The sequence below is a fragment of the Apteryx rowi genome, unplaced genomic scaffold, assembly GCF_003343035.1.
Source record: "Apteryx rowi isolate R43461 unplaced genomic scaffold, aptRow1 scaffold_11, whole genome shotgun sequence".
NCBI classification, from domain to species: Eukaryota; Metazoa; Chordata; class Aves; order Apterygiformes; family Apterygidae; genus Apteryx; species Apteryx rowi.
The window spans coordinates 2,578,575-2,603,099 of record NW_020447308.1 but is presented as its reverse complement, the minus strand read 5'-3'; the positions used below and the strand labels follow the sequence as shown (position 1 = coordinate 2,603,099).

At 40.7% G+C, this 24,525-nt stretch overlaps 1 protein-coding gene across 3 annotated transcripts in view; it reads right to left on the bottom strand.

The window, feature by feature from the left end:
• The window catches only part of MCTP2 (multiple C2 and transmembrane domain containing 2), a 125,328-nt gene that overhangs the window by 5,506 nt on the left and 95,297 nt on the right, over positions 1 to 24,525 (bottom strand). For all 3 annotated transcript variants that reach the window (XM_026074904.1, XM_026074894.1, XM_026074914.1), the window contains 3 exons: positions 16,118 to 16,240; positions 13,263 to 13,304; positions 2,079 to 2,188 (listed from right to left, as the gene is read on the bottom strand). In XM_026074904.1, the coding sequence (XP_025930689.1) occupies positions 2,079 to 2,188; positions 13,263 to 13,304; positions 16,118 to 16,240 (275 nt within the window). The remainder of the gene's footprint in view (positions 1 to 2,078; positions 2,189 to 13,262; positions 13,305 to 16,117; positions 16,241 to 24,525) is intronic.

The window sequence follows — 24,525 nt, the reverse complement described above, 5'->3', positions numbered from 1 at the left end:
CACACATCTCTGCTCACTGGTCAGCTCTCCATTATTCATGGGCGGATTATCTGATTTGGAGACGCGGCCACGCCACAGGTGCCAGCCACCTGAGCTRGCTCTGCTCGGGCCACGGCAGAGACGACACGGGATGTTTGTCAGTGCACAGCTCAAACGTGGCAAGCGGCCAGACCCACCTCCGCCAGTAATGGGATGGAGCAGCTGTGACTGATGCTAAACCTTAAAAGAGCCATTAGAGCTATCTCTCTTCATGCCACTGGGGAGTAATACTCTACAAAAATCTCTCTTAAGATTTATATATTTACCTCTGTTTTCTTACACTTTCATCAATTCCTTACTCCTTTGCATATAGGAGGAGTCTTGGGTCAGTTATAGCGTGTCAGCAGCAGTGCAAACCTCTGCATGCCACCAGATTTCCCAAGGGGAGCACTCTCAAGAGGCTCAATCATCACAGGCATTCAGACATTTGTACCATTGTGGACAATAATCAACACAAAACAAGACTTCCTTTCATCCGCTGCCCATCTGTAAGCCTATGGTGGACATAAGATGAGCAGCTGTCGCTAATGCATCTTTGAAGTTACTTTGTCCCCTGTGCCCTGGTCTTATACTCTCTTCAGTACCCTCAGAACACTGAGATACCCAAACTGCATGAATGACCATTAGTTTGTAGGTGGATTTACAGGTCTGGGCATCTCTGCTTCCCACAGTCTGCCTGCTAACTTCATCACATCACAATGAAGAGGATGAATGTGGACCACTCGTCAGGCTATAAAATAAGCGGAACCTCCCTTGACAGGTAAAATTAATAGGAGGGGGAAAGAATTACTTCTAAGCTTCAATAAATGTATTAAATATTAAGTAAAGATAGGTGGGAGAGGACCCATCATTATCAATCAACATAGCTTAAAGTAAAAAAAAAAAAAAGAAAAAAAAAAAAGGCAAAACAGCTCAGTACAGTTAAGCTATTAAAACTCCCTACGATTGCATAACTAGAGTGACAGACGGAAACTGTAGCACAATTCAGTCTGTCACTTACAAAAAAACTTTGGTGGCAGTTTTTTTTAATGGTACATTACTGTTGAGTTACAATGGAATTCTTCTCAAATTACATCGAACATCCACATTAATATCCAATGTGTTCTTTAAGACCATTGTTACCAAAATGAATACAAGAATTAATAGTGCTTAAGCCCTCCAAGTCTTCCTGCCACGCAGCTGGACAGAACAGTGCCCTGTTCATAGCTGGGAATACGTCTTTTGGCCACTTCCACCCCAGCTGGGGTGTGCGGAGTGGAACCACAACACACGGGCTTGCTGTATTTTTAGCTTGAACCCAGCTCCTCGTTAAAGTGTGGCTCAATCACAAACCATCACTTTGTGTTCAAAACAGAAAACAATGAGGGTCAATTAAGTTCCAAAAAAGATTGGATTCTAAAAGTTGGTGCGTGTCTGTGGGCAGGGACTTTTTTTAGGCCCTTCACCTCCCTTCCTCCTAGGGCCAGGAATACCCTATGTCCTCTCACAGCGGCAAGACCCAGAGAACCCCCTTTGGGCTTCCTTGTGGCATTGGCAGGAAGCAGAYAGCTCAAACCGATAAAGAGAGAAGTGCATCAATGCACTGGGGTGGGAAATAAGTGACTGATAACCCCTGCAACCAGGCAAGGGCAAGGAGGGCATGGGAAAGGCGACACCAACCATCATTTCTTCCCTACTTTCCACAGAGGAAGCACAAAGAGAAGCCTGATATTTCAGTGCCCATGTCTCCCAGCAATACCTTTGCTCGTGCTGGCACCAGGGCTCCCTACCGCAACACAAAGACGAGACCAGGGATTGGGACAAATGGTTGAATATAAGAGCTTCAACCAGCAAAGCACCTGGCTGCTTCTCTTCTCTCTGCTTTGGAAAAGTTTTTGAAGTAAAAGACTCCACAGGAAGAAGAAATGACACTACAACTGGTCAAGTCTCTCCTGCTACACCTTGCAGTCATTTTTGGAGCAAGAAATTCACCCCAGCATAATCCTCCTGGCTCTTCTCTCATGCGTATCACGGCCAAGCAAGGAAAAATGACCACTTACTTTTTAATCCTCTCTCCAAATGATGCTATTTCTTCTAGGATGCTTTGAACGGCTATGATGATCTCTTGGACCATGTGGATTCTTTCAATTAAACCTTTTTTCTCAGATTCCTAATAAAAATGGAAATGAAAGCATTTTATGCATTCAGTATTTGCTAATGTGTTCACAGCTACATGAAGAAAGTAACATATTGCCAGTACCACTGATGCAAACTTGAACACATAGTATGCACTGGTGCATACTTGTACACCAACTTTATCACTAAGGGAAGCAAGAACATGCACGCTGGGTTTATTATATACAATAAACATTAATGCRTATAGCATCTTTTATTTTCTCTTTTTCTCCCAGCACACGAGCAGAGGTTTCTACATCTTCCAGCCCAAATCATCAATGGCAGTATCTCAAACCAGGCTATCAGTGGAGTGCCCACTTGCATGTCAAACCAGAAGAGCTGCAGGGCACTCCTGAGCGCAGATGACCTGCAGGGGAGTGTGGGGTGGCCAGTGCTTCCCAAGAACGAGAATGAACTTATGCAGAGCTTTTGAATATCACTTTTCTGAGCTTTGGAGGCATCCAACAGCTATGTTGTTTTCTGTATATAAATTAGCAGCAGGTTACTGAATGCAACATTAAGTAGTGGCTCATGATTAATACTTTTTCTTCTGGATTAACCATTTTCCCTCAAGAAATGTTAACCTCAGTATTACTGGATATCTAGAGTGTCCTTCAAGATTGGCAGAGGACCCATTAAGCTATTTTTTCTTGCAGCAGACATTAGGATGAGCAAACAGTTTGAGAGTACTAGAGATCCTAAATTCTAAGTACTAAATCCTGAAGTCATCTTTTTACCTAACGCTACATCCTGTAAAATTTTTTTGCCACTGAGGCATTGTTAGTTCAGACAAACACTTCTCTTTAAGCAATGCTTTCCACCCTGATGACAACCTCGCCATGCACAACACCAAAAGCAGACTAATTCAGATTACCTTGCCTTTGTCGTGGGCTAAGACCATATCTGTGAGAATAACTGTATATAATATATATATATTTCTGGTCTGAACACAGTCAAGAGTCCTCCCTCCTGCTCTGTTCTTGGGCAGTTTTGTGGGTGTCTGTACCAGACAGAGTGGCCTGTAACTACTAACTTGTTTCACAGATATTTCCATGCAAAGCCAATCACTGAAGAAAGTCAGTAATCTGAGTTAAAGGGAACACTACAGTTTGCCAACAAACAGCATAGCCTAGAAAAATTCAAGCCTCTGCCAAACTAGTAACTTTAGATTTGAATTTACTACTTAGGCTGAGAACTCTTTAGGGGGTTAATTTTTATTTTATTTTTTGAACATTTCATATGCAGAGACCTATTCTTTTACTGAAAAAAAAATCAAAGGAAAAAATGACATTTTCCTTTACAGCAGCCATCTTACAACTTCATTTCTTACTGCTTATTTTAGGCAGCAACATTACAGGACATTACTACACATGTGCAGAAATAAAAAGGAAGCACAGAATGAATTAAAAATCAAAATGACTTAAATCAGCCTTGGAAATCAGTATACAATTACCAGCATTCAGCATTTCTTTGCCAGCAATCTAACACACATACAGGCATGCAAATTGGTGTGGTTGCAGATATTCTAGCACAAAATCAGCAAAACATTCACTTATTGCAAAATGCAGCGCCCGGGACACTGATTTTACATCACATTTAGACTGTCCAAAACCAGCCCAATTTAGAAAAAAGAAATTTTTAAGTTGTGTTTTAACCAGTCAGTGCCCAGACAGGGGAGATGCTGGCACAACGCAAGTCACTTCCACGTTCTCCATTGACTCCTGCCAGCCGGGGCAGGGCAGAGGACAGAGCAGGTGGAAGCAAGCAAGGGCCAGACGCACCCGGCTCAGCACCGGCTGCAATTCTGCCCTCTGCGCTGTGAACCTATGTTTATTGCTGTGCAAAAGAGGGGCAGAGGCTGCTTGCACTGGATCTGTGCTAAATAGGTGCAGGCTCATTGCTACAGCCTTTCGGCACTACTGCATCGCGAGAGGGTCCGCGTGCATCCGAAACACTGCATCGCTTTGCATCTCGGTGTGCTGAAATACCGTACCACCCTCCCCTGGATGCTGAGAGCCAGACAGTACGCCACAGCCCTTCTAACCCTCAAAAGCAAAGGTGTGCTGCCCATTTCTCGTTACAGTAATTTTTGAGTTTAAAATGCCAGCCAAAACCACCGCAGAGTTATCAAGCTCCAGACRTTTGAATATTTGCCTTTAGGTTGCAAGTGAGCACAGAATGAATAGAAGCAGGGTTTTAAATAATCACACATTTGGGTGTGAAAATGAGTATTTTTACATTAATAAAACCACCAACAAAAATGAAACCCTTGGGGTGTGAAACGACCCCAGAACAAAATAAATAAATAAATAGTCAGTTTATGTGAAAATAGCACCAAAAAGTCATTTTCACACAACTTCAGTTATAACCTTGTTAGGCTCAAATGTAAATGACACACTAGGATTATTTTTAACTCTTCACTCACTAGAATGGTACAACGTTCCCTTAGTCATAATTTGGCTTTAATGCACCAAACTTGCAAGTCAAACTTCGGGAACAGTTCGCGGAGACCCAGCTGGGGAGAATTTCATTTTGTCCAAATTCAGAGGGAGGGGGTAAAGAAAACGTTTTTGATAAAGTGATGTTCCAGGGCAAGCCTACTCTTGCTCCCCAGAGCTGCAAGAAAGATCATCCGACAACTCTATCTGCATCATGCTGACTTCATTTACACGTCTTTGGCTGAGCTTGGAAATGTGGTGATAACGCAGTTTAAGAAATACAGCATAACTTCTGCTGCAGCAACTAGCAGCCTAAGAAAATAAAACAAAACGGAAACCCTACTGTCTTTGGACTACTGTGGTCTGTTTTTTGTTTTTTTTTTAAAGCTGGTGCACACTAAAATCACTCCTAAACAATGGCATTTTTCATTTATAATACAAAATACACYCAGCAAAGCAAAAGGCAGAGACGGTCTGCGAGGAGAAAGCCTTGTAAAGGATATCAAGTATTAGAAAGTAAAATGGGCTGGCTACTGCTCTCATACTACGCATTTCAATATTTGTGCAGAAACATTTGAAAATGCTGGAAATCTGTCAACGTCTTTTCTTTGTTATTATTGTTTTGTCCTGGAAACCTACAGTCTAAACACACATACAGCAGGATTAGGTCACTGGTTAAGCGAGACAGCAGCAGACAAATGAAGTATGACAAACGTGTGATTTGCTAAACTATTTAAGACTTGAGCGCTGCGTATGCCTTCTGAAGCCAGCAGCTCACAAAATGCTGTCGGGAGCAGTACGAGAGTTCATGCGCCCATCAGGAAGACAGTCACTGCTCCATATTGATTAACAAATGGGCAACTGTCACACAGAAAGCTATATTTGAGCAGTGCCATGTCTGTGGAAGATGCAAAAATAATCCCAAGAACGTCTTCCACTCCACACGCTTCCCCATTTGTGCAAGGTCCCACAACCTGGATAACATGCTCCATCCGCCTTAGGTGTCATTTGTTTCTGACTTCTTTTGGACTGATCTGTCTCAACATATTATGCAATGACTGCCTTAAAACAAAATGTGGATACTCATGGTTCAAAATCACAGCTGAGAAGCTTTTGCATGAATTAAAAATAAAATAGCCTGCCTGTTTCTGGCATAGCTTTCTGAAGCCAGTTGTGAAACTGCCATTCCTTCAAGGCCTCTTTCTTCTTCATTTCTTGGCTGATTACAGCACTGTGGGTGGACCAAAACTAGTCCTTAGCCTCTGGGAAAGAATTAACTTTGTCAAAATGAATTTAYAACTGAGAATTAATTATATAATCAGTATGTTACTTCAAATCTTCCCTGCATATCCCGATTTAAGAAACCTTCATTTCTACATTAATCGCCTGAACAAAAACACAAAAGGGGTCTTACAAAAGATTAACCATGTCAGGGAGGGGGGAAAAAACACCATCAAATTCAGAAATTAAGCCTTTTATGTCCAGTTAACGCACACCAACTTGAACTTGTAAATGAAGGCACCAAAACTGTGCCCTACTGAATGAAAGCTAAGTCTAGATCTTTCTTTCCGTGATAATCTGTAACAGTTAATAAATGGGACAATTAAATGCAGTCAAAGAATTGCTATATTTCCCTTCCCTAGAGTCATGCTGGGCCCAGACAGTCAGGGACAGTTGCAAAATAAACTCTCGCACAACTGCAAAATTGATGCACTTCCAACAGCAAAGACTTTGAAATTGTGTGAGATACGGGGCAGGCTGGGAGGGGACTTCTCCAGCATCAGCATGGAAATCCATGATGGGGCTAGCTACAGCTCCAGACACATCCAAACCTGCATGCTGCACTCAAAATTCAAGGACAATTTTTAATGCTGTTCTCTAAATGTGCTTCTGGTGGAAACTGCAACTATTGCATACACACAACTAAAAACTTAAGCTTGAAGTTCCTAACAAGTTCTAAATGCTTCATACCACTTGGATTTCATATAAACCATTCTCACAAAAAGAAATCTTGCATGCAACTTTCATACAAGTGGTATTCATCAGCAGATTTTTGGCATGCCAAGGGAAACTCAATATAMAAAGCTGAGGAACACTTGGGGGCAAGGACTGAGGAAAAAGAGGAGGAGAAAAAAAAATAAATAGGGATTAATACAAAAGGAGGAAGAAAGTAGACRACTAAGTCAGGAATGAAAATCTTGAATATTTTCAGGAATAAAAAAGTTAGTCTGCCTAGCCCTGGGCAGGTCTACCTTTCAGGATTAGCTTCTTTTTTTTTAAAGTAACTAGCCCATTATGGCACCATGGCCACAAGCCCATGGGGTTAATGTTTTATCAGGATTTATCCCATGCACCAGGTATGAATTCCCCTGTACATTAGCATCAAACAAGATTGGTAGAAAGGAGAAAAAGAGGAAAAAGCTTGGGCATGCATGTCTTTTTGCYCCACTATTCTTTTGGGTTTTAAAAAAACATGCTGTGGTTACTTAAAGAAAAGCAAATTTCACCAAAGTTGGATTTCACTTGCAACTGGCACRCTCTGTCCCAGAACACAGAACTCCAAACTTATCACTATCTGGCCAAGCCTTTGACAAATAAAAGTCTTCCAAAGGCCAAAATACTTGGAGACGAAGTCAGAATATTTGGCTGGGTACAAACAGCAGTCCACTGGCCTCTGTGGTTTGCAGGGAACTGCTCGCTAACAGCTTCCATCTAGCAGCAGAGCGAAGCTCTTGTGGGAGGTGGTAGCCAGGGAGCGACAGACAGAGTCTTTGGGTAGCTAAAACGAATTCCATGCAGAGCTTTGAAAACAGTCACCACAGCAACCTTGAACCAGATCCGGCGTTCGGCGGGAGCCAAAGCCGGCTGCGGCGATCCCGGCGATCCGCGCCGCTGCCGTGCCCTGCGCTGCGATGTCTGACTGCGCGCCCAGGAAGGCTCTGCGGCGCGCAGGGGAGGAAGGGTACGCGTACAGGACGCCTGCCAAAGTCTGTGCAGTCGCCTCGCGCCGTCCAGAAACTGTGCATCACGGGATCGTTTTGTTTATTAACACCATGTTGCAAATGTGCCTGCTTGGCTGTGGAAATTTAGCGAATCTGAATGTACTTGAAATAATTACCAAACAGAGGAAATGCAACACATACAGGTCAATTTATGCTCTCAGTTAAAAAGGTGTGAAATCTGGAATAATTCCAYCGGAGCCAATAGAATTACTTCAGACTGATATGAAGGAGAGCACCATTGGCCTTAAAAGGACACATTTTAAAAGCAGGGCATATAATCCTACAGCTAAGGCTGGGGGACCACTGTCAAAAAGGCAGATGACTACCCCATGCCCTCGTTAAATCTAACTTTGCTATTGAATGATCATGTGAAAAACAGCACCACACTTTTTGCTTACATTGGACAAATTTCATCTGAGTGCAGAGGACCAAAGTGTACACTCAAGTCCTTAAGTCCCATCTGAACATCAGATCTAAGTAGAAAGGTTTTGCTCATAACTCCGTTGCTTCCTTCTAGAAAGGAGTGAAATGCAGGGGCTTTAAGAGACTTTTTCTGTACTTGTTCACATTTGCACAGAGACGKAGAGAAACCCAAAGTCTTGTGATATTGCTATGAGTTTTAAAGTAACACTGGTGCTTGCAACAGAATGAAACACTATTCAGGTGAGCAGTATGTACCCAAGAACCAAGAAGAAAGAAGTCTGAATGGAGATAAAAAGTCATCAGTCATCTTTTATTTAAAAATGGAAGGCAAAAAGGAAAAACAACTTTGAGGAAAATAAGTGCTTTCTCCTGGAAATATACATGAGACCTAAGAACAAGCACATGGTGATTAGACTTAAACTACTGGATCATCATCTATAATCTAGGTAATGATCTTTAGCAGTTCTGGGTACAGGATAAAGATAGACCTATTCATGCATCTGCCCAATTCAAAAGAAATTTTAGCATTTTAAATCATCTGAATTTTTAAGGGACAAGAACTCCTGAGCTTTATGTGCTCGGTTCCATGGCCTGCTTGGCTGGCTGCTGTTGCAGTGGTGGCTTACTTAGCTCCAGGGCAAGAGAAAGATCTTTAGGCTGGCACAGAGCTGCAGAGGTCTGTATAGGAGAAGTGCCAGACAATGGTCCCCAAGGATACTTTAAAAGTCCTCTGCAAGTGCCTCCTTTTAACTCATCTCCCATAATTCCTAAACATCCAGATGGTTTCACTGCTGCTGGGCCACCTTCTAGGACAAAGATTGTGCCAAGTTAAGGATGCTTATGATAATGGCATTTCTACACAGTGCAGCACTGCAAATAACAAACAACAACAGACCACTTCTTTTCCAGCTTCTGGTACACAGGAGGCTCCCGAAGAAAGAACAAGCACAACCTTCCTTAACCAGAAGCTGATTAGGTTAATAAGAAGCTTAGGAATAACTTACAGAAGCCATAATTGTGTCCTAAGTAGTATTTGGAAACTGGCATTAATTTAGTCCAGATAGTTGCAAGACCAGATGAATTACGTTGGCTTAGACATGCCCCCTTGCTCTAGCTCCTCACCAAGTGTAGCTCAGGTCAGTAGCAGAATAYGCCCCTTAATCATCTCCGTTAACTACAACAAAGAGTACTAACATATTCATGGTCTATACGTGAACTCACTAGGAAGCAATGCGAGAGGAGCCACAAAGGGGGTCGCTCACGGGAGAGCAGCAATTTAAGGAGCTCACGTCAACATAAAAATGCACCTTGTTTTTTTAYGGCATGATCCTGCCCACAATTTTGTTTCTCAGATGTGGAGAAGGTGGGTGCTCCTTGTTAGTCTGAACACACCCTGCATGTCACATTTTCCAAGCCTTTACCATCATTTCTCTTCAGCAATCTTCATAGGAGATGTTGAAATATTCTATTGTAATTGTTGAAGAGAAAAGGAGAAAAACACCCTAATGAAATTATTTATACTTTCAAGGAAGAAAACAATGAGATGATATTGTCTTGAATGACCTTTCCTAAGTATGGGGATACAGCATCTTACACAATAGACTCTTGGCTCTTGTTTCAATTACTGACCTTTACTGTGGAGAAAATTAATGCAATTTTCATTGTAATCCACCCGTACAAATAAGATCCATACGGAAGGTTCCCACATGCTGAATCTAACACAAATGGAAAATGTCAGCTGTTTGCTACTGGATGAATTTGACTTTAATTTGTTTGGCTGGAGTCTTTTTTGAACTGTACTTGTAAGGCTTGGTGTATTTTTGGTATCTACTTTCGACAGAGAATTTCTTACATCAGAAAAATTGCATTTTTCTTCTTTGGGGATTTCCCCCCCCCATCTTTTTTCCCTAAGCATGAGATACTCCAAATTTCTTGGAAGTTGACAAATAACTTGGCTTAAAGTCACGGTGTCATTTGATCCTACTCTATTATATCCCACTAGCTAAGCAGGGCTACGTTGGCTCACCACTTGGTGGAATATGTCCAAGWAAACAGGAACTGGTGTTTTGTCTCTGATTTTCTTTTGAATCAATTTCCAGACCTGGTAATAGTAGTAACTAAGTTTTGTCTATTTTGGAGGAAATGCTAACTCTAATCCAGACAACTTAAGATCATGAGAAGGCTGCAAGACTCTYTGCAGTGGACTGTTATGATACACTCATTCACAAGGTATCTGTCTGCTTGAAGCTCTACAGTCTTTGTCAAAAAAAAAAAGAAAAAAAAGAAAGAAAAAGTTAATTAAATAGAAACAGACAACAATCAGACAAAGTACATACATTTTGACTTGCATGTAACTTGTCTATACCTTTCCACTRGCGGCCAAAAGATGTTTCAGTGAAGTAATTTTAAAACAATCCTTATTCAGACAGCCTGACAGAGCCCAGAGCTGACACAGCACAGTCTGCACTCTACATCCAAGATGGCAAGAATCCGAGAAAGCGTTCCTCCCTCCTCTGCGCAGCTTGCGCCAAGGGACCCGGCACCCTTATCTTCTGCAGTCCTCTGTGCTGTTCTTTGGGGAGGAAAGAGGGGGAAAGAAGGGGAAAGAAAGGGGGAGTTGGCAATTAAGACCTGTCATTTAAGACAGATCGTTTAGGTGGAAGGGAGTTAATCTGCTCTTGGGCTTTTGAACTAAGCGTCTGTGTATTTATAATTTGTAAACAGTTCATCTCTTGGAGGGTGTGTTACAATTCCCAGAAGCATGGTCTGTTATGTCTAACGTGCAGCAGAACCCAGAAAAGCTATGTGTGCGAGTATTTTGATACAACACGATGATAGGAAACAGAAACAGTGACCTCGTATACCGCAGCCCAACTAGCAGATTTCAACTTCAGGAGTTCTTGTATTAGGGAGGAAAAAAAATACACAGACTTCTTTTTAAAGTATAGTTGTCTGTTTAAATGTTGACATTGCAATRAGATAATGTCATAAAATTACATTTTTCTTACACTCCCCAGAGCGCTTTGGCCACCCTCAGACTTGGAAAAGTCACTCTGAATAACCTAATACACTTAAAGATGCAGTCTTTTCTCAGTGTGCATACACGGTCCATCACCGATGTAAAGGGGGTTATATCCAGGACAGCATGCAGATATTAAGGCAATAGTGCACAGGCCATGGGACACATGGTGGTGGTTGGCAATTCTCTCTCTCTCCTGGTAGTTCTGTGTCAGAATCCCATAGACTAGTAACTCTAAGATCCAAATTAATACAAGTTATGACTCATGATTGCTGTAAGGCTGAGACAGAAACCATCCTAGAAGTCTGCTGCAATTGTCTACAGTGAGTTGCTTTAGCCAGCTCTACCAGCTCTTCATTTCCAAAAGTGTTTAATCCACGCAACAAGATAGAGGCAATGTTGATTATGGCAAAAATTGTAGAGCCAAATCAACAGTAGAACATGGACTCGCAGGAGTTTTCCCAAACCAGCATATTTAGTTAAAAGAAACCAACAAAGAAAATGACAGTACAGTTGTATAGCAGAAGGCAAAACATGAAAGATGACTAGATCCATATTTCAGTGACCCAGTTGCACACACAGAGAACACCAAAGTCAGTTATATCTGTAGTAAACCTGACCTAGAATACTTTGGCTTTGTGGCATCAAAACTGTCACAGAGCACAAGTCACAAAGGACTAAATGTCTATTTAATACATTTTTTAACAATTTTTTCCACCTCAGCCCTTGCAAATGAAGAAGAGGAATATTAAAAGAGAAGAAAGTGAACAGAATTGGTTCTAGAGAATAAATTGCACATTTAAGCATCACACAAATAAGATGCAAGGTCAACATTTACAGGTCTGTAACTTTGGGCACCCACAAAATAGAAATGATCAAATTTTAGGGATATGCACTATTCCTTTGAAAATCATGAAACTGTCATTTAAGGATTCCTGCTTACTTCCAGATATTGATATATTCTTACTTGCATTTAGTAGGCCAATTTTACAATGCAAATGGTGAATAACAAATGAGAACATTCAAATCATTGTTGTGCTTTCTAGAAACCTGTAATTCAGCTAGGTTGTCTACACTTCATTTTATAACTTTGATGGATTTATGGTTGCTCATTAAAATATAACAACCACAGAAGACTACGTTAAATTTAAAGCAACTTCTCCCATCAATTAGTCTGATGAGCTTCAATTCTAATGTCTACCACTGAGAGCTAAGGTGCAGTTGCTAACTATGGTATTGACTGACTTCTCAATGATCAACAATTTCACTGTAACATTCTCTTGAACATAGAATATTCAAGAAGATACTTATTAACTTAGTATGCAATCTTAAAGTTTCACATAGCCTTGTGAACATTTTCTTCCTAACAGCTAATGTTCCTTCGCATGCTGTTGCTCGTTAAATAATTCCTCACCTTTCAGCTCTAAAGTATTTATAGATTATCAGATCCTCCTTCACTTACTTATGTTTTTTCAAGCTGTATACATTAAGTTCTCTTAATCTTTCTTCGTATGTCATGCCCTCTAATCCTTTTATCATTTGTCACTGTGGCTTGATAAACTTGAAAAAAAAACCAATGCATTTTTCATAGTGAGAAGAATGAGTAAGCGTGCTCCAATAAAATAAGAAACTGGCCTTGCCAGTTCCAATTCTCTCTACATTTCAACAGACAAACTAAAACCAGTTCTTCTCCAAGCTCTAAAAGAAATGTCGAGAAAACTCTAACCAGTCCTCCGCAAATCCCAGCAGTTCTCACCTTGAGAAGAAGAAACGCCAAATAATTCGGGGAAAACCATTAGTACAGAGTGCCCATCAAAAACTGGAAATGGAAGTGATGAGAAATTTTATATGCTCATGCATYTCTGTGTACCTCACCCACCCATACACATGCATATATGTGGATGTGCACATACATGTGCATGTTTCTGTTATGATTTCAAAAACAAACTGGGGACTCTTCAGATTCAAATGAAGTTCACATGTTTCACCCAGGTAACTCCACTGCTGAATGTTATGCAAACCAACCTTCTCATATTTTCAGTTTCRTCAGTCGGTCAACAGGTAACAATTGTTTTCCTCTGTTAATACAGAGAACAACTGCAGATCTCACAGAGTTAGGATGCTGGGTTTGTGCTCCCCCCCGTTCCTTCTGATTCTAGCTAACACACTAACATGAGATGTGCTTACCTTGTCATCTTCATCATCATCTTCATCCAAGCCCATAAGCTCCTGCAAAAGCAGATGTCCATATTAGAAAACATTACACTTAACTTCTCAGTGACAGGCAGTGTTCAAAAAGCTTATGAAACTCCCACATTTTATTACGCAGTTTTCTCCCACTACTATCGCAAGTCATTAAAAACCCCACCACTTTCACCTTTCAGAAATAGCGTTCTGTGTTTTTGTGATATCCTGAACAAGGCATGCAAGACCCTATACAAATTTTAAGTCTAAATAAAACCATTAGTGGCTGTGTCCGGTAGTTTGAAGGCAACAGGCTTTCAAATTCATTGCCAACTTTTACTGTCTGTAAACATCTTTGTTCTTAGTCTGACAAATGAACCAGTGGATATGTCAAGGCAGAGGATTCTATACTCAACTTGTTCCATCCTCACTGCTAAAATAACTGCTCTCTCCCTTTAGGGCCATTACTGAAACATTAGACAATAGAAAATACATTAGGACAAACATAATCAATCTCACGAATCACATACAGATTTCTATATAGCATTATTTCCTCCCTCTAACTTCTGCACTGACAGGTAGGGGAGAAAACAAAAGACTTGACTAAGGCTTGAAATTAGGATCACTTAGCTTTCAATTCAAGTGTTTTATAAGCTGAGCTTTTAACAGGGTCCTCCAAGCTTTTCTTGGTTATTTAATAGGAATATTTGAATCACTGTATTACAAGTTTAAATAGAGCTAACACACAAAGAATGTGAAGAATCACAATAAAAGATGTTCTGGTTTTTATTTTTTCAGAAAAGCAGTTGCATCAAGTATGCAGAAGGCACTGAGAGCTCTGATACCCTGATTTACTCTTTGGCTCTCTAGAATACCTTGAGCAGCTGAATTAATACTGATCATGGTTTACATTTCTGTAGAAGCTCCCATCTGTAAATTGTGAAGCATTTTACCAATACTCATGAATTTAGCCTCCCAGCAATTGGTCAAGCATACAAGGTGAATATTGTTATCCCTATTTTATAGCCCAGGAATCAGAGAAAGAATCTGAATCCACATTTCCAAAGACCGTTGGTTTCATTCTTCTATATACACAAAATGTGCACGCTGGCACACAGAAAACAAAGGTAGTACACATGCAGCTGAGGTCTGAACATGCAAAAAAAAAAAAAAAGACTGTGCAAAAAGCACTAGTATTTTGAAGAAAACCTTTTCTCATCTGCAGGACAGATGCGACATAGTAGAAACTGATTGTCTATTTTTGACCTACAGATGGTCGGAATCATAGATGCACATAAAAAAAGAAATCAGGTAATATTAAATGCACTTTGACTGACTAGTGRTACCATACGATCCCAATCTTGCAAAGCACTTAGGCACACGTGCAACATTTGCTTATGCAAAATGCACCACTGTTTTCCATGGCATAGCATTGCTCATGAGCTGTAACAGGAAAAGGGCCAACTTTCATACGAACCTTCCTTGTGTATAGCTCCAATTAGCCTGTATTTTCAGATATATGCTTTCTGTAGCATCCACCAGAATGATATACTATTCAACCTTGCTGACTTGTGTTTGTGGGACACCACACACCGGAACGCGCAACAACTTCACCACAGGAAGAGTGATGAGCATCGGTAGGTATTCACATTGCATTTTATCTAGTAAGCTGGACTCACCATTATTTTACATTGTTTCGTATTAAAAAAAAGTGGGAAAAAAAAGAACATTGTCTGTCTGGGATTCTCCCACATAGGAATTCTCATTTTCTTAATGAAACAAATGAGTCAAGGAACATGCACAACATATTTCTAAGGTCATCTAGACTTAGCTAAGATTGGAGATAAGCATTTCTCTTACCATTTGCCTTCTCATCCAATCCTTGTCCTGGTCTGGAGAACATGATTTTCCCTACATTTTAAATAATTCTTTCACCTAGGAACAACTGAAAACTAAACTAGCAGAACTTCCATTGCTAAAACTAATATAACAGCTATTGACTTTTTTACTATTAGGATATTATTTCTTTGTACAAAATTCATATGATCAGCTTGGGGAGAAGTATTCTTTATGGGTACAAATGTCAATCATCTTTTTTTCAAAAGCCAGAAAGGAGCTAATTCTGCCTGTGTTTTATTCCCATACTTGTTACATGTTTAAAAACAGATTATTACAGTTATCCATGAACTTACTTGCTTCATTTTTAACTTAAATTAACAGTGTTATGCAAGTAAAGACAGAGGTCAAAGTCAGGATTAAGTTCAAACAGCATTTCATATCCCACCAACAGTACTTTGCTACATGTTGTAATTATTTTTGTATACAAGTCTTTTCCCTCTGCTAAATCAAGTTAAGAAACTGAAGGCTAAATTTAAAAAAGTGTTTCTCATTGATATGGGGGGGAGRAGGGGTGAAAAGGTTTCTTCCTAAAGTCACTGAACACAGGACAAGGTTTAAAAAACAACTAACTTCTCTTTTCAGCTTCCATTGACTTTCCTCTTCTGTGAATCATGAATCATCAGTGTGATGCAAGGGCAAGAGTGGCAGGGCACGGGGTGTTGGGTCTTGTCTCTTTGGAAGTCTGTCTTCATTCAAATCAGTTAAAAACATTTGCACTTATTTAATAAGTCAAACCCCCCTCCCACACACTTGTCTCCTTCCCCCCTACTACTCAGAATGGTCTATTGCATGAATTGAGTCATGAAAATTGAGAGGGTGGAGGTTTCTTTTCAGTAACTCGGAAATAAAAAGTGCTGCTTAGCTACACAACTAGCTTAATACCATTAAAATGCATGATATTTTGCTCAAGGGCAAATTCAAGCTGGCTCTGCCAGCAGTGTTACTGCTACTTTACTCGCCTGGGCATCTTGGGTGCTGCTGACCTTCCCGGTCTTGATGAGAGAGAAGTTGTAAACAAAGAGCACCAGTAAAGCCAGGGGCACCATGTAAAGTTCCACACTCCATACGGAGACCACAAATACCTGGGAGAAATAAAGCAACAGAAGGGGATACATATGAGTGTTTAAAGAGAGACATGTATAAGAAGGCCTTTCAGTCATTATCCCTCCGAACATTCATCCTTGAATCTCCGTTAACCTCATTCACACTATTACTTTACAAAGCAAATCTGCTCAGGAAGCATGTTTTCTTTCTATTTTGTTTGAATCCATTAGGCTGCCATTTGTTAGCTTCTCTTTCCCTCTGTTCCCGGTGAAGTACAAGGCCGCGAACATAAGGTTAGTCCAAAGGCATTATTCACTCCTTCCCGGGACCCCTCGAGCCTGAATACCCGGGCTCRGTATTGAATCCTTAGCGCTAGCGCGCACAACAAACCCACTTAAAGAAGTGAACCTGCTCCACTTCATCCAGCTAATTGCCAGGGAGGTTTTCATAGGCTTGAGGAGAAATTCGTCCTGTCACCCATCAGGAGCTGTGCAGGTCCCCCTTTGCCACACAGGGAACAACCAGCAGACCCATCTTCACCGTTTACCCACCCACGGTCTGCTTGGCACCGCGGCGCTGAGCAAGGACCACCAGCTCGCAGCAGGCAAGGCTTGAGCTCGCGCGTGATTTTTGGGAAGGGGTCCAGGAACCCTACCCTCCATTCCCATTCCCCTGCCATTTTTGCAGCACAGCATACTCTGATTTCACGGGTGGCTAAGGCTCTCTTTGCCTGGCAAGGGTATAATCTGGGGCCTCAGGAGCAGCATCTGACCAAATCCACTGATACCAAATAAATGCACAAGCCAGATTTCAAAGTAAACCACTTTGCAAACTGAGTCATCAAAACAGGTAACATACATGATGGAGATTTTAAGTGTTTTGGTTTTTTTTAAGCATTTGTTTGTTTTGGGGCTTTTTTTTAATTTTTCAAAAAACGRTACCAAGCCAAACTGCAATCCTCCCCTATGAGTATTGACCCTATCTGAACAGCCTCCAAACTTGGAGTGGTTGGAAATGCAAAGTTAATAAACCAAATCCAGAACTGCCATAAAATGCATGTTGTGAACCCATTTCCTTTTCTACTCATACATAGTGTTTCCAGAGCTCCCTAATGCTGGTAGTAACTTTAAGCTATTTTAAACAATCGCTTTTAAAGACTAGGCACAACACATTTATTGGATTTTTCTTCCCCCCACCTCAATCTCCGGAATTATCAGCAACAAAAATCCCATTTTCAGAATAATACAGGTAGGTGAAAACAAGTCGGATCCTCCAGCTAATGCACCTCAAACTACGAYGAAGGGCAAACTCTACAAGTGACCAGAGCGCTCAATCTCTACCTCCGTTAATCTGCAGCCTGTCAGACATTACATACGAAGGCAAGACTAGCACTTGTAGCAAGAGATGACTGTGACAACAGATATTTTGTGTTATGCACCCAAAGGTGTAACCACACTGTACCAGAAAAGTATTTCCCACTGACTTCTACAGGTGAGGATTCATACCCTACAGAAAAGCGGCTGTTGCGACTTTTCAACAAAATGACTTGCTTCACATCAGACAAATGGCCAGCCAGGATCTACCGGGGCCAAACGTAAACCAAGTAGTGATGATGGTATGTGCATCCCTGCCCAAACAGCAACTGTATTTTGCAGAGTGATCCTGATTTTATGTTAGCTGTTGCTATGCAAGGAATTAGACTGTCATCCTGTTCCTGGCATTTGTAGGCCAGTAAAACAACCTTTAAGACATATTCATGTATAAAATGGGCAGACATCCAGACAACACATCAGCATACTATTCATTTGCAGCATAGAAACATACAGTTAGGCAATTTTTTTCTTTTTCATCTTGCTTTTCAACATATTAAAAAATTAGAAGTGAAAATGATTCTAATAGTTATATTTCATGTGTGAGCAAGGCAACAGAAACACAAGAATGCTGGCCTGGAAGGCATTGTACTTGATCTATCTTACAGAAGGTTTGCATGGCCTTAGCTAAGGCTTTAAAAAATTGTGGTGTCCTAAGACCAAAAAAAAAGTTCCACAGTGAAAAGTTCTAACCAGAACAAATTCCTCTGAAGCTATTTCAGCTCCCTTGAATGAATTTCTACTTGCTACATAAGGTAAAGAGAAGGGGATATCTGCTTCAATCCTAACTCAAATGTCATTCTGAAGAACAAGGTCATTGTATAGAGCTATATAGATATCTATATCAGATATAGAGAGATAGTTGAAAATAGACACACACAAACACATACATAAATATCTGTCTGATCCTTACACAAACTCCTTAAAGGAAATTTGTATTACTAGGTATTAATTCAATACTTTCGCTTCAGTCTGTCAGAGGAGGTTTCATATGTATCATCTCCCTGGGATATTAGTGAACTCAATCTTCTCATAATGGGGGGGGGGGGAGAACAAAAACAAAAACCTACAATCAGCTCAAAGTCCTACAGAAGTCAATGAAGCTCTAGCAGAACCTCTCTTCATTCATTCAACTGCAGGACTAGAACCAATTTTAGTGCATCTGTCACCATCCTGTATGAACATCACTCTGCTCAGTTGCAAGTCTAATACAACCTTGCAATCACAGGTCATTTAGGCAAGATATAAAACCAAGACCTTGGTGATTTTAGATCCAACAGTACATTTTGTGTATTATTAAGTTTCAGACCTTAAATAAAACTAAAAGCTTAATTACAAAATCTCACTGTAGTCTCAACTGATAGCTGAGGCATGCTGCCACTTCCTTTCTAATGCTGCCTGGGTAATCAGTTGCTGAATTATAACTCTCAGACAGCGACACTTTGATCGAGCCCCCACATCGACTTAAGGAGAGTTGCTTTACTGCTGTAGCCTCAGTAGAAGGAACTTTCATTACTGCGACGCAACACAGCGCCAAGACGAACTGATCTAGCTAGTTGGGAATTATTTAGCCTCGGAGGTATGGGAAATAATTGCTGTGAACGTACAGTACGTAATAAAAGTTCAGAGGGTGTTTATAAAACAAATAGGAATATTTCTGCATTCTAACAGCATTTTGAGTGATTCTGCAGCATCAGCCATCAAAGCAGTTTCCGTATAAGCCCATATCCTATTTTATCAAGTCTCTGCAGCCTGTCTTTTGCCTAATACATAGGCTAGAAAAGGGAAGTCATTAACATGTTCCCATCACTTGCTCAAGACAGCAGAGGTGAGGGACAATAACCAAGAGCCCCCATTTCAAATGATCGGGTTTTAACAATACTTTTTATTTTTTCCCACAGTGCTTCACATCATCATTAGACCAAGTTCTGTTAGACATAATCCATTACATCACTGACACCTTTTCTGCTGGACTTCACACTGTGCATGAGAAACGTTAAAGGACAGAAGCCAATTTCTAAAATAAAAGTCAAACAARCGGAAGCTAGGGTTTTTTGTGTTACTTTTAATGATTTGGACAGTACAAAAGCCAATTATAAAACTGAGCAATTTAATTCACAGCATTATAAAACAGTGATCAAAATACAAATAGAAACCAGATAGATATAGCTAGAGGGAAAAAAAGGAGCTCTTGAAACTAATATTTAGACTAGAGTTCTACCTAGAAGAGAACAGCAATATCACAGTCTTGGAGAAAGGACCACTTGATTTCAGCTGATTAATGTGTTGCTATTTCAAAGGGCCTAATAACTACGAGCTAAAGCTCTGGAGGTTTAGAAGCCGTTTCATCTGAAAATCATTGAAGAGGGGTCCAACTGTTCCTGTCAAGAAGCATGGAGTTTGAACAACCATGAGAGTGGCCCTTTTGACAGCAGTACAAAAGATGAGAGAAGGCAGTCTCAACCGAAAGTAAAAACAAACCCTTAGAAACACGTTTCAAATCTGGTTTTTCTGCCCCTCTGGTTCCAATTTAGAATCTAACTATTAAGAACAGATTTTAGACGGGTGTCTACTCAAGTATGCCCATAAAACATTTGTCACCAGCAACCCCACAGTCATGGGATGGAACAAGTTTTTAGAGGTTTAGAAATCTAGCATTTTTTCTAGGAAATGATTATAACTTTTTAACTGTAATTAGAAAGAAAAAAAGGAGCTCTCTGTCCTGGCAATTCTCAGAGAAGTAAAAAATGCTGTGTGTCGTGTGACAGAATAATTCTTGTGAAACAATAGTGATGGGAGAAACAGAGAGGCATACATTCCATCAGATGGAAAAAATAAAAGTGGAAGAAGATGAAATGCATGCAAGGAACCTATGGTAAAATGCAACACTCTCAGTCTGTGCAGGCTCCAATGATAATGAAATGCCTCACCAGTGGAGCTGCGAAAAAAATTATTTGAAACTCCACATTTCAAAACCACACACAATTTGACTGAACTCCAAACAGCTTTGTCAAAAGTTTCCTTGACATTTATAAACATGGTATACGCAATACATAAAGTTGAGAGAAAAACTTGAGCTAATATAACTGTGAACTCCCAAGTCATCTGTTTCAGACTAAACCAAAATACCAGTTTTGACTTGAGACACAATGACATGCTTCTCTCCCTTCACAGGGGAGAGGAATGACGTTTTTCTAACCTATCTCTTGGTTACGCAGTCTACTCAAATTGCCCTGTACACGCAAATGCACTCTGTGAAAGAGGAGAAATTTCTGCAGTTAGATATTCAGGGACAAACTCTCTAACATTCTTTCTAAGCTTCTCTCCCTCTGTCCCAAACAAAATCCAGGATATTAGCCAATAAAGTAAGATACTGGCTCCCCAAAAGGGCATTTGAATCCCGTGGAGGCAGTAAGCCTGTCGACAGCAAATTATTTCTGACAGATACTTACTCCTGCGCTCAGAAAGAGAGAGTAGAAGAGCAGAAGGGAGAGTGGATGTGTGCACACGCACAGAGCAGGAAACTTGTATGCACATATATGTGTGTGTGTGTATAAATATAAATACATGTATATATATATATATATATATGTATAAGAGCTTCACCTCCAAGGTTTTCCACAATCTGGACATCCCACATGTTCAAAACCAGTCCATCCGTGTGCACATCAGGCTCCACCAGACTGCGCCATGGACCTGGCTGTATCCCTTCCCAAGGCAGGCAACACATATGCACTAACCCAACGCCGAGCCCACGCTAACAGAAGTTAAAGTACGCCACGTGGGCTCAGCCTCACATTACTGTGGAAATGCGGCTGTTGAACTGGGACTGGCTCGTGCATTTGGCTAGAGAAATCATTAAGAAGCAAGCCTGTAACAGCCACAGAAATGTCTCAGTAGTATGCCCGCATTTGGGGCATGGCAAATACAGGTTGATGTGTTCTCACAGCATGTACTTCCCTGTTGATCCCCCCCCCAGATTTGTATTTTAGAGCAGAACTTCTTGCAAAGATGCATCCCAACACTGTTCTTCCCAAYACTCCCCTTTCTGCCCCTGTGCCACATACGGTCAAGAGTGCTCCTCTACCACTTCACAGCCACGGAGCTGGAGCTACGAGCAGTGTTGCTCCCTCATTGCGATGCAATGACAAAGAATGTGGCAAGAAGAGAAATTATGCTTAAACAAACTGGCACTGCCAGAAGAAACCTATTTGCTTTAGATTCAACTTGCAAAGAAGCATCCCCAGCAAAAGAACGCAGAGCGTCTCAACAGTTCTCCAAAGCGTATGTTCTGTCGAGCAGGATGACCAAACTCRGAAACGACCTGAAGGAATGGAGCTCTTTAAATATTTATGCCACGTTATGAACTATCACTGCATTGCTCCACACATCTCATCAGTGTACAAATTGCTGATTTTCAGGATGTACCACAGGCAAAAAAGCTTAGCCRCTCTACACAAGCTCTCCGTTGCGAGGGCAAACCCAATCAGAGTCTGAAAAAAAGCAAAGCAAAAAACTGTGCCCAGAAAGAGCCCAGGCTGTGTGTTAGATGCACAGAACCAAGGATCAGAAATAAAGGATATGCTCACATGACACAGTGCATTACTATGTACATCTACCTGATTTTGTTCTCAAAAAGCTGCCTTGGGCACCAGAAACAAGGTGGTTGCGTTCGCCCACTGTCATCACCTGTGTGGCAGGACAGCAAAGCCAYGGCCTCCTGCCAGGCATGAACCTCTCCATCCCCGAAACCAAACAACAGCGCTCCCCCAACAAAACAGGGCAGAAAACAACCAAGGGACCACCACCAACAAAAATCCCTTAAGAACATATGAAAAATCTCATGCCATTTAACTCGGTGGGTGTTAGGACCTTCTTTTATCACTGTCTGCTTTAGACTCTTCAGGGGGATCTTATTTTCTTTGCTGCTAGGAAGTAGAAACTCATTTGTGTTTTAAATGAAAACTGTGATTCATGTGCAATCACAAGGCGCTTTAAGGAAAGCACGCTATTCTGCAAAACTCCCAGCGAAATCGGAAGAGTCGGCAACATTGCGGTCTGTTCTCCACCGCCCTCTCGGGATGCTGCTGTTAGTCACTTAATCAGGGAAGGTTGTGATGCTACATTTAAGACTACCTGACTGCAAATGCTTCCAAAACGTCCACATGCGGATCCCGAATTACTTTTACATYGCTAAAAGGTTCAGTGGATTTATTCTCAATCCATAACAATGCCCAGAATCAGAAATAGAATTAAAAAAAAAAAAATCAAACCAATTAATAATTGTGGGTTTTCCTTTATTTTGATTATTTTGGTTATGTTAATGAGATTAGTCAGCCCAGGAAATTAAAAACAAGGTCCTCCGAGATCTTCATTTAACAAGGGGTCAGGGAAGAGCCACCTAGTTCAAGCTTCTTTCTCCAAACTTACCACCTGTTAGGTTTATATTTAAGCTAACGTTTATATATTGCACTACAGATATTTGAAGCTCATACTGTCAAGTGTCAGTATGGAGGACCATTTTCMACAGAAAAGGTGGGGGGTTTCGTCTTCTTTTTCCTTTAAGACATATACCTATAAACCCCAAGGCGTAATAGCCCACTACAACTCCAATACGATGCCTTTACGCAGTGGCTGCCGCTTCCTCTCTATCCCCAACCCACGGAGGGGTAAAGCAAAATGAAAACAACTATAACAACAAAAGTTTGGGATTCTATATTTGTGTGTGTACAGCAGTTTTAGACCTCAAATCCTTTTAGGCTGCAGACACTGAAAAAATACCCATTTGTTCACATGCTGACTGTTCTAATTTTTCACTCGTGTTTTTATCTAACACATTTTACATTCCCTCAGCCAAGTAAAATACAGTTAACACCCTCAAGCAGTAAACCCTAAGAAAAAAAAAAACACACACACAAAACAAAAAAAAAAAACAGGGAAAAATATTACAACAGTTTTATACCATTTGGGGAAATTTGCTGGTGCAGGGGGACAGGAGAATAAATCTGCATGTTATTCCTAAAAGGATATCTATCACGGACAAAGCAATGGGGGAAGATCCTAAAACAAAGGGGAAGGGGGAGCAAGCCCCAAAATTTTCTRTTGCTTTCTACTGTAGCTAAATTAAATTGCCATTTTGATCTCTAGTGTTTTGGTTTGTTTATCGGCAGGGTCATAGTTTTGGGATTACTCTCATACAGAAAGTTATGATCTATTTTCAGTGAAGAGAGGCACTGCGCAAGTTAAAAGCCTGATCCCGTAGCAAATAATTCTTTCAAAAAGTGTCAGAASGAATATATTTGTGCTGTGTGAAAGGATGCAAAAATATAGGTTAATTTTATTTATTCTGGATAAGGTGAACACCTTAAAAGGGTCATGAAAGAAATTATCATTAGCTGAGCTGATAAATGTCCACTTTGGAGAYGTATTTGTTAACGTTGTGAGAAACATTAGCAGCGAGGGTCAGACGGTGACGTAACTGTGTAGTAAGCGGAGAGAGTGTTCAATGGAAATGTTCTTTAACTTGGGCCTGTCAACACTGGGTTAACACCGGTAGCAAATGGGAGGCTTAAACTGTATGTTTAAACTAATTTAATGACTTCCTCATGTTCATCGTGTATATTAGATCTGAATGAGTAAAGGAGAAAGGGCTCTCTAATAAAGCAAGTATATTTAATTAAACTTAATTCAGTGTACACTGGCAGGAGGATCAYACATAAGGTTACTTCGCTGGCAGCTTTCATCTACAGCATGAAAAAAATTCAAGTTGCAACAGACCCACGTAAGTGAGAAATAGGTGCTTGTACACGGTAACGCTTTAGAATTTACTAGCAGCCTTCTCCCCAAAACCTCTGGTCCTAAAAAACATGTTTCAGGACTGAAACAGAGCAGAGGGAGCAAGGCTTTTATTTTTCTTAAATAATAAAAGTTGGAGGAAAAAAGAAAAAAAAGAC